A 10246-nucleotide genomic window follows, 5' to 3' on the forward strand; every position below is an offset into this window, starting at 1 on the left:
CCATTTTTCCTAAAGGTACATTCAGAATATCCCCTTAATCTAAAGCGATATGAAATTAGATTGATATGGGGTTAACATTTTTGTTTCGATAATGTGATTTGAATTTCTATATTGTATATTTTATTATAAACTTGAAAATCCACAAGTTTTGAAAATAATTAAAAAATTCAAATCTTATATGATCTTTATCAAATGAGTAAATCATAATTTATAAACAAAATGTTGCATTAATAAACCACATATCTCCATATTCCTTTAATAATAAATGTTTGCCACCAACGTGGGTTGTGGTGCATTGGTGAGAGTGTTTCACCCTTAACCAGAGGTCTCGAGTTCGAGCCATGAGTATGGAAAAAATCTTGTTGGAGCGCCATCCCCGAATAGGCCCTACAATGCACAATTTGAATTTAGTTGGAGCTCCAATGTGGGCTCCAGACACCGGATGAGAAACCAAAAAAAAAATGTTTGCCATTACAAACTTAAAAATGTTTGCCATTACAAACTTTCAAAAATACACACAATTTCATGGGCCCTATGGTGCATAATCCGAATTTAGTTGGAGCGCATGCAAGTATTTTACCATAATATCTATATTAATGTTTAGTCTTAGGTCTTGAAAAATAATTTAGAGAATAAGCAATTAATTTTGAATACAAAAATATGAAAAAACATATTTTTTCTCACTCTATCATAAATAACAAGTAAAAGTAAAAACATATTTTTAATATACTGAATAAATAAAAAAAATAAAATAAAAAACAATTTTTCAAATTGAATAAGTAGAAATGGATATTTATTTTTAAGTATATTCAAGACACTATAAACTAAATTTAGACAATAGCCAACAGTGGTGAAAGTAAGAACAGCTCAGGTGAAAAAGGGATCTGAAACACAAAATCAATATACAAATGCCGATGCAGATTTCTTTTGTGAAAATCGGTAATTTCTTGTTTAATATACGCATTTCTACAATGTATTTGTTGTCTACGATGAATGATTCTGTGTAGTTGTTGATTTTTTTAAAAAAAATTGTATCAATTTTGATTTGGGCAGATGAGGAGTTTGATGTTTAAGGGTTTTGGAGGGATGTTGTGATGGCTCTGTATAAGAACAATACTGAACTCTTCCAAGTGAGAAGAGGCATACTGGGGTTTGTTTACAAGTTTTTGGATCAAATCAAGAACTGTTTTAGAAGCTGTGGAAGAGGAGGAAAGTTCAGTCTTTTTACAAATAGAGGATTGCTGTTTTGTGCATTTGTACTTGCTGTGCTCTGCTTGATTTCATTGGCGGCTTTTGGCTTAGGAATGCACTTCCATGGTGAGAAACAAAACTAGTTTCAATTTCATTATTATCATATTTGTAGTTATTAAACTGATGGTTCTTGCATTTTGTCTTTTTTAAATGAGGTAAGTAATAAATTTTAGTAATATTAGGGCAAATGTGGGATATGTTTTGATATGCTTTTCCTTAACCCGAGTTACTTCCTAAGGTATGGAGTTAGGTTTTGGTACATTCTACTCTCTCCAGACCCGTGTGGGATTACATTGAGTATGTTGTTGTTATATTGGGGGGAAAAAGCGTCTGGAGGCAAGAAGTATACCGAAAATCTATGTTGCTTGAACTCTTCAAAAAGATCATTGGGTGTGTTGACTGTTGCATCATCCAAAAGTTACGTGTTTTTGGAGAATCCGACACGAAGCAGCTTTGTATTACCGAGGACATGACTCTAGATAGGAAGGATAGAAGTCACATACTTTCCATCTTGGGCACCTCTTTATTTTTTTCTTGACCAAACTTGAGCTGTAAAGCTTTAAATTTGTCTGTGCTGTATCTCTAGCGCGTTAGATGTTATAATTCTTACATTTATGATTTTAAATGTTAGTAAGTACTAAGTGGTATCTGCTAGCAATTGCTACTCTTTCTGGGAGTTATATACTTGTAGATGAGCATACTACTGCGAGTATCTTATGGGCAGTTGGTGTCTCTTTAGTTGCTTTAATATCCTAATAACTAGTTGAAGGATAACAAATCTATTTTAGTCATACGAGCTTCTCATATTTTGAGTTCATAAAAATTTGGTAACTTTTTTCTAAGTTTAAATGTTACATGTTTTCCCATTGTTCTTTGCAGGTAAATTGGAACCCAGCATGTTGCCTTGGAGAGAAATGCGAAAAGATATTATTGCGCATGATGTCCCTGACCGCCCAACAAAGAAACCCCGTAGGCAGCGTAAGTCTTGCTTTTACTATCCTTGTGTATACTTTTATCTGAGTTTACACAAGCAGGAAACTATAAGGTTGAGAAAGCTTATGTAGGTTGATTATAGTATGAACAATCTTCCTTTTCCATCTTACTGCAGCGAAATGGCCTCGTTTGGAGAAAACTGGCGAGTAGTAAATCAAAATGTCTATTGCATTATAGTGATAGCACACAATTTTAAAGAAACATGAGTTTTGTATTCCTCAAAAGAATATATTAAAGAAACAAAAGTTTCTTTTAGAAAAGGTTCCATGAAAAATACAATTAGGTTGATAATGAAGATAAGTATGCTTTCGATAAACTTCATCTTTGTAGCACATATGGCCTGCTAAGCAAGATTACTTAATCATCTGTCATGTATTTTATCGAAGAATTTTGTGGTCAAAGTTCAAAACCTTTTATCTTATTGAGGTTGGTGGCAACCGAAGTTCAAGCATGCTTTACAATGTGTTCAATCCAATTAATTATAGCGTGCCTCATACAACAAAGTTTCATGTTGTATTCTATCGTCTTCACTTCTTTTCTATCTCCAAAAAGTGCCAAAAAGAGTTGGTAATTGACCATACTATTGTCCATGGCACAAAGTATATGTTATCATTTGTCTATGCTGAATTATCATAACATTCTAGAGATCAGTTAATTAAAGTCTACCCCTTTGTTGACATCTCTTGGTAAAATGCTGTATACAAGATAGGAAGTTAAAGGGACTATTTCCAAAGTAAACAGAAAATATTGAAAATCTGCAAATCTTCATTTCGTTTCTATTTGATTTTCAGGTTTTTTTCCCTGTGAGGTAGCATTTAAGGATTCCGTCGATTTGCTTAGTGAACCGAAGGACTTTTTGAATTTCACCCATTTTTCCTTGGGATATATGGAAACAGAAAAGAAAGCTTCCCATATTGATGCTCATGAACCCAGATTTGGTGGACATCAGACCCTTGAAGAAAGAGAACAATCATTTTTTGCTGTAAATCAAACAGTTCATTGTGGTTTTGTGAGGGGAGCTGAAGGGTTCCCAAGTACTGGATTTGATTTGGAAGAGGAGGATAGAAAATACACGAGTGCGTGCAGAGTGGTCGTATCATCATGTATATTTGGAAGCTCTGATTTTTTAAGAAGGCCGACAAGCAGATTGGTAATGATTTGGCCTACCTTTTTCTTTATATTTACTTTCTCTCATGTAATGATGTACGTTGAGTTTGTTTTATTATATCCATTCTGAAGTTCTAAAACACCAGGAAGGGCTGGAAAATTCCTTTTCTCTTCATTCTCATTCTAATGACCTTACAATATTCAACTGAGTTTGCTCTCTCTGTATTCTCAGAAATGGCAGTTGCATAAAAACACTTGTAAATCAGAAATGTTGAATAACTTTGTGAAGATGAAAGACTTTCTAAAACATGTATCCCGGATACAACAGTTTTCTATAATAATAAGTGACTCAATTTAGCAATATTCTACAGATTTGTCAGATGGTATCTTTGGAAAGCCGAAGAGCAGGTTAGGATATAGCAACATGTGCTTACTTTGGATTGATCCTTGCCTTTTCAGATGAGTGAGTACTCAAAGAAGAATGTATGTTTTGTTATGTTTGTTGATGAGGAAACTCTTTCGACACTCTCAAAAGAAGGAAATGCACCTGATGATGGTGGATTTGTTGGTTTGTGGAAATTAGTTGTCGTCAAGAACTTACCATACACAGATATGCGTAAAACAGGGAAAGTACCAAAGTTTTTGTCACATCGCCTCTTTCCTTCTTCGAGGTGATTATCCATATCCCTATCTGGATTTTATTCTTAATGTATCTTGCTCCAATTGAAGATGAATTTGTTCTCCTATTGTGGCAACTTTTAGGTACTCTATTTGGCTTGATAGCAAACTGCGGCTCGCAACCGATCCAATGTTGATAATTGATCATTTCTTGTGGCAAACTGGCTCTGAGTATGCCATCTCAAATCATTATACTCGGCACTGTGTTTGGGATGAAGTACTCCAAAATAAGCGTCTAAATAAGTACAATCACACTGCTATTGATGAACAGTTTTCATTTTACCAATCTGACGGTCTTACCAAATTTGACCCTTCAGATCCAAATACTCCTCTGCCAAGCTGTATGTGCCACTTAGTGGTTACTATTTATCCTGTTCTCGTTGTCTTCATATGCAGTTTGTTGAACTGATTATGGCCTTTTTGTGTATTGCAGATGTGCCTGAAGGTTCTTTTATTGTTAGAGCACATACACCCATGTCAAATTTGTTCTCTTGCCTCTGGTTCAACGAAGTTGATCGATTTACTTCACGTGACCAGCTAAGCTTCGCATTTACATTCCTAAAACTGAAGAGAATGAATCCAGACAAACCATTCCATTTAAATATGTTTAAGGTAAGGTGTCTTCAGGTCACTTTAATTCTTTTTATTTACAGCTCTTGCAGAAGTGACATACATATGGTTACTGTTGAATCATCTGCTTGCTCTTGAAAACTAACTGTCTTGCCAGATATGTTTCTGCAGCATTATATCCTGCTTCAATATATCTCTAACTAAGAGAAGCTATTTGTAATTTGACTTTGCAACAGTGTTATCATTTTGAAACGTTAACACCTTTTTTTCAAAAGTAATGGTTGACATGTTATTGAGGTCGGACAACTTGTAGTCACTTGTGCTGCTTTATCTTCCATCAAACCTGAGAACTGAACATGTAACACAATGCTCTCAGTGTCATTATTTTGTTGGAATATTGTATGTGCACACCAACTCTCGGTTTGTGCATGTCATCCTTGCACAGGGCCCGTGCATATCTTCTTTCCAATTTTATTGGATGTCCCTGAAGGAACATTCAAGTGAGATGTTTTCTTTACTTGGAACAAAAAACACCAACTGATGTGTTTTGTTTGCTTGAACATAAGTGTTCCACTAATTGCTCCATTGTTCTGCTGAGTTGTGAAGTTGTTATATTATAACAAAATTGCACCCGAAACTTGGTGTCCTTTACTTGTGTTAAAGCAAGTCTGTGGAACTTCATCATATGTTTGAATGTATGCTTCTGCAGGACTGCGAGCGTAGGTCGCTGGTCAAGTTATTTCATCACAGAGAGCCATATGTTCCACCTCCTCCAAAAATTAGTTGATATTCTGACTTGACTTAGTAAACTGGACCTCTCGCTAGACCCATTGGAACTAACTTTCCGTTTGAAGATGAACTGATGCATTACATTGGCGACTAGAGATTATACATTTTGGGGCGCGGAACTATTTTAAGCTCTACTAAATAGGTGATAGAACTTTCGTTGAATATCTTTGGTTTGTCATTTTGGGCCGAGAGTACGGGGCTAACTCGTCCGCCTTTGAGCCACCGTCTTCATGTGATCGTGAAGTGTCACTGCTATCACAGCTGTTGAATGTTTTCTGAGACTTCTTGTGGGTTCAGCACCAAACGAGTTCTGCAGTAGTTTGCATACATCATCTCATCTGATATACTTGTACAATCTAGATTCGGTACGCGTTTTGTACATTGAATATAGTATCTTCTCTTTTGCAGCTAACATTGATGAAGTTAGTCATTTCTACAACATAGAGAGCTTCTATTACTATTCATATAGCCGATCCCAACTTGTTTGGGATCGAGGCATAGTTCTTATTACTTATTGCTGAGTTTTCTAATGAATTGCTTTTAGCATTGACAGTACAGTAATATTACAGTCTCATATGCTCAGCTGCTTTAGCGTAGCAACTTTTCTTCTATTTTTACTATTATCTATTGCTTCTTTTGCAGTGTTCTATCTTGCTCTTTTGCTGTCATTATTTTCTTTCCAATACTGCTTTGATTTCATTTTTTTTTTGAGTCGAGGGTCTTATCGAAAACAACTCCACCAAATGACAATGTGTAAAAACACCAGGGCACAAAACATTTTGTAGGTATAGTAAGTTATTTTTTGCTGCATGTTCAAGAATACTAATGCGAAAGAGAGTGAAAATCATTTTAAGAAAATAATCACTTTCCTCATTTAACGAACTCGTTTTTTTAGATAAAATGTTTTCAAAATTTTTGATCAATCAAAACATACGAAAATTAGAAAATATTTTCCTTTGTAAATTTTTTTCTGCTGACAGTGAAACGTGGTAACTATGGTTATAGTATTTTCTTTTTGCTAATTATAATTATTATTCACTCACCGTTTATGTGTAAAAGTGAAATGTCTTATAAAAAGGACATGAAACTTAAAAGAGTTAGAAAATCATTTCTCTTAAAAAAAGATTAACAAATTATATTCTTGTGAAAACAAAAACAATAAATATGGTGGCGAGTGAAAATACTACTCCTTTGTTTCTTTTTTACTTGTCACAATTTCTATTTTAGAATCAAACGATATGAACTTTTACCATTTAAGATATATTTTCCCATCATATTTATGAGAAAAATTACAATTTATAGACATTATGTATAGTTTTCAAAATATCTAAGTTTTAATCAAACTGACTTTCGAAATGCGAAATCTGACAATTATTTTGAAATAGAAAGAGTATGGAAAAAGAAGGCAAAGTAAACATTTATGGAAGTTCAAAGGTTTATCTACCTTTTTTTAAATTATAAACCGCAATGAAATAACAACACCATCAGAGTGGCGCAGCGGAAGCGTGGTGGGCCCATAACCCACAGGTCCCAGGATCGAAACCTGGCTCTGATATAAAATTATGTTGTTATATCTCAGATGCAAGCTTCCAATCTCCACATTTTTTTTGCTGTTAATTACTCCCTCCGTCGATCTTTACTTGTCTACTATACTATTTTGGAATGTCCAACAATATTTGTCCAGTTTATGTTGTGTCTATTTTACCCTAGTTATTGAATACTACTAATATTTATTTTTCATTGTTTAGATGACTTATATTTGATAAGGGTGGTTCGATAAAATGACCCTTCTTAATCTGTGTCAAGTCAATGGTAGATAAAAAATTATAATATACATTTTTATAACATGTGAAACTACATTAATAATACATTTTTCTATATCTAGTATTCATTTGAATATATGTATGTGACTTGTAAAATCTACATACTGTTGTAATCTTTTGAGCACTATACAGGACTTTAATGTCATAAATTATTCTTTGATACATCATTTTCATGAAAGATCTTTTATTGTGTTATGTGGAAGTGATGATAGCTGGCTGAGGAATTATTGGATGTAAATGTGAAGTGTCATATATTTTTAGAGTTTTTATTTTTATATCTAACTATTCATGAAGTGTCATTGTTTTGAAAGCAACTATTGAAATAGGGCCATATGTTTCTGATTTTTTAATACAATGTTGCTCTTGCACATAAAGTCGGTAATCTTCATCACCATTCTCTCGATAGCTTCAATAGTTTACTGAAAGCTTTTGACTTAGGCTGACGATCATAAGGTAGGGTGTGGCTCCAATTCTCAACCCTGACCTACACAAGTGGTTCTTGGGATTGAAAATTTTGGAAGTGAACTAATGTTATAAATATGTAACTCAATTAGTTAGTGATTACCTTTTCAAGTAATTGTTTGTTTTTTGAAAAAAATGTAAGCAAATTATCAAGAGGGTTAAAATTTAAATAGCAAGACAAGGTTGAATACATGGATATTTCCTGAGGGTTAATAGGAGATGTTGAAGTTAAACCCTTTGCATGCTCACCACGAATATATTTAGAGATAATAATAAATATGAGTAGTTATAATCAATATTTTATATAAATTTTGAAGTTGCAGAAGACTTTAACGACTCTAAATGTAATAACATTAATTAAATTACCGCTAAAAGAAAAATCCTACTGAATGTTTCATTTATTGTAATGACTCTAGCTAAGGTAATGGACATTAAAGATGGATTGATGAAGCCATCCAAATGGAAAACGTTGTGCCACATGATAAATATAATAATTAAAAATTAGATATTTGGAAGTCCCACAATATTAATTTTAATTCAATTTACATTTACAACTTTATGACTTCTTACAATATACTAATGTTCACAGAAAATCTAAAAACAGAACTAAATTGAAAATTTAAGGATTATTAGTGTTCATTGTTAAAGAATAAAGGTCATTTAAATCCAAATTCTAAACTTAAGAGACTGTTTTAAACATTTTGTCTCACTTTTAAAAGGGCTTTATAGCAATAGTACTTTGTAATAAGATAAATATGTGAACTTGAATAACTTTATTGAAATAAAAAGAAAAAACCTAAATGATTTTAATTTACTTGGTAAGTTCAATAAATTGTCGTGACCATATGGGGATTTAACTCTTAAATTCTTCGATAATTTTATGATTTTTTAGAGGAAGCTACGCTTGTGTTTATAACTTGATTATACGAGTACTTGATTCTATAGTGTTATATTGAAATAGAACCAAACTAATATGTGATTGAAAGTATATTGTTATATATATGATTATAAAAAATTGACAAAAATTGAAACAATAAAAAATCAACTTAGTTTAATTTGTTTGGTTCCATGTTCCTTAACACTTAAAAATTGATTTAATTGATTTGATTTTCTTTGTAATAAAACCTTAACCATGAAGACCCCTACATGTTTATTTTGCGATATTTTTTCATAACTAAATTTAGTGATTAATCAATCACGCCGCAATTGATTACACTTCAATTTTCCTTTAGCCTTCCCCCCCACCCCCCACCCCCCACACACAAAAGTCTATATCAAATCAATTATAATCAGGACTTATAAATTAAATTATGATAAGACAGTTTATATCAAAATCATATTGGGAATACGTAATAACGAAAGTGACTTAAGATAATTTAATCTAAGGTGCTAACAAACAATAAACAATCTATTACTAATACTATTTAAGATAAAGATTGACATTTAAACACCAAGTGTTTGGATATATTTTGAGTAATATTTGGAAAAAAAATAATGATATTTTAAAGTTGAAATGATGTACTTGAAAGTTAAGTTTGTATTTGGACATATATTATAAAAAAATTGACAAATATTAAAGTTTGTGAGGGAAGATTTTCTTTTACTTGAAAATAATAATAATAATCTAATTTGGAGGAAAATTTTGGCTTTGGCATAATGTATCACTTAACAACTTTTAAAAAAATTATTATGTCCAAAATGGCCTCTAATGGAAGTTTGAAAAGGAAACAAGCGATACCTAATTAAGCCAATCACCATCATTAAGGGTGGAGCTAGGGAGAGCTTAGGGTTCTATAGCATTTAGTAACTTTCGTTAAAATTTTGCATTTGTATTACGAAATTTATTTAGCTAGGTTTCATTTATTTATATTAAGATTAAAATATATGAATCTGAATGCACATTTGATTAAGATGTTTCTATAGATCTTCTGAACAAGGGATGATTATGATTGTTTTTCAATATCTGAACGTTATTATAATTAATTTATTTTTAAATATAATAAATATACCATACAAATAAAAAGTAGTTAAATATTAGAAAAACATATAAATTTAATATAATAAAATCATTTTAAAAAAAAGCATTTATGTTCACTAGTGATAGAGCGGAGATACATGGTTTGATATGTTAGAATTGTTGATGATTGGTGCTAGTTCTTAATAATAAATGTGATGATAATTGTGATGACGGAGGCCATGGTTGTAAGGGTGGAGTTAGTTGAGGTTGGTAGTTGATAATGGTGCTGAAGAACGTGAGAAAGTTGACGATGATGTTAATGATAGTTGTGCTGATGGAAATGGTTGATAGTAGAGATATAAGTTATAACCGCAAAAAATTGATATAATTATAATGATAACTCCTCTCCTCTAGTACTCGAACTCTTTATTTTTAATTGAACATATATTATTTTTATTTTAGAGATATTTATTTTACCAATTATATATGTGTACTTTTTGTATGGAAGGGAAAATACATAAACACTCAAGTAAGTTTTGAGTGCTTGAGGCCGACATTGAATTGTCAGCCTACCCACCAACTTTGCCAGAAGGGATGGAATTGACACTTCAAATTA

General features: G+C 32.3%; 1 protein-coding gene and 1 non-coding gene across 2 annotated transcripts; both read left to right on the plus strand.

Annotated features, from left to right (window-relative positions):
• The first annotated feature begins 824 nt into the window (after nucleotides 1-824).
• On the plus strand, nucleotides 825-5984 carry LOC102585127 (uncharacterized). The gene is made up of 8 exons (XM_006363157.2): nucleotides 825-939; nucleotides 1054-1317; nucleotides 2131-2229; nucleotides 3036-3394; nucleotides 3811-4022; nucleotides 4114-4370; nucleotides 4463-4641; nucleotides 5309-5984. The coding sequence occupies exons 2-8, from the start codon at nucleotides 1095-1097 to the stop codon at nucleotides 5384-5386; spliced, it is 1407 nt and encodes a 468-aa protein (XP_006363219.1). The 5' UTR covers nucleotides 825-939; nucleotides 1054-1094; the 3' UTR covers nucleotides 5387-5984.
• An 887-nt stretch (nucleotides 5985-6871) lies between these two features.
• Nucleotides 6872-6943, plus strand: TRNAM-CAU (transfer RNA methionine (anticodon CAU)). Its single transcript has one exon. It is a non-coding gene; the product is annotated as a tRNA-Met (tRNA).
• Nucleotides 6944-10246: the final 3303 nt, after the last annotated feature.

This window comes from Solanum tuberosum, unplaced genomic scaffold, assembly GCF_000226075.1.
Source record: "Solanum tuberosum cultivar DM 1-3 516 R44 unplaced genomic scaffold, SolTub_3.0 scf00424, whole genome shotgun sequence".
Lineage (NCBI taxonomy): Eukaryota > Viridiplantae > Streptophyta > Magnoliopsida > Solanales > Solanaceae > Solanum > Solanum tuberosum.

Bases quoted from the DNA above. Each gene is read 5' to 3' on its own strand.
- LOC102585127 (XM_006363157.2), top strand. From the start codon at position 1,095: ATGGCTCTGTATAAGAACAATACTGAACTCTTCCAAGTGAGAAGAGGC. The intron at 1,318-2,130 runs GTGAGAAACAAA...TGTTCTTTGCAG, and splicing joins CTTAGGAATGCACTTCCATG to GTAAATTGGAACCCAGCATG. The intron at 2,230-3,035 runs GTAAGTCTTGCT...TTTGATTTTCAG, and splicing joins AAAGAAACCCCGTAGGCAGC to GTTTTTTTCCCTGTGAGGTA.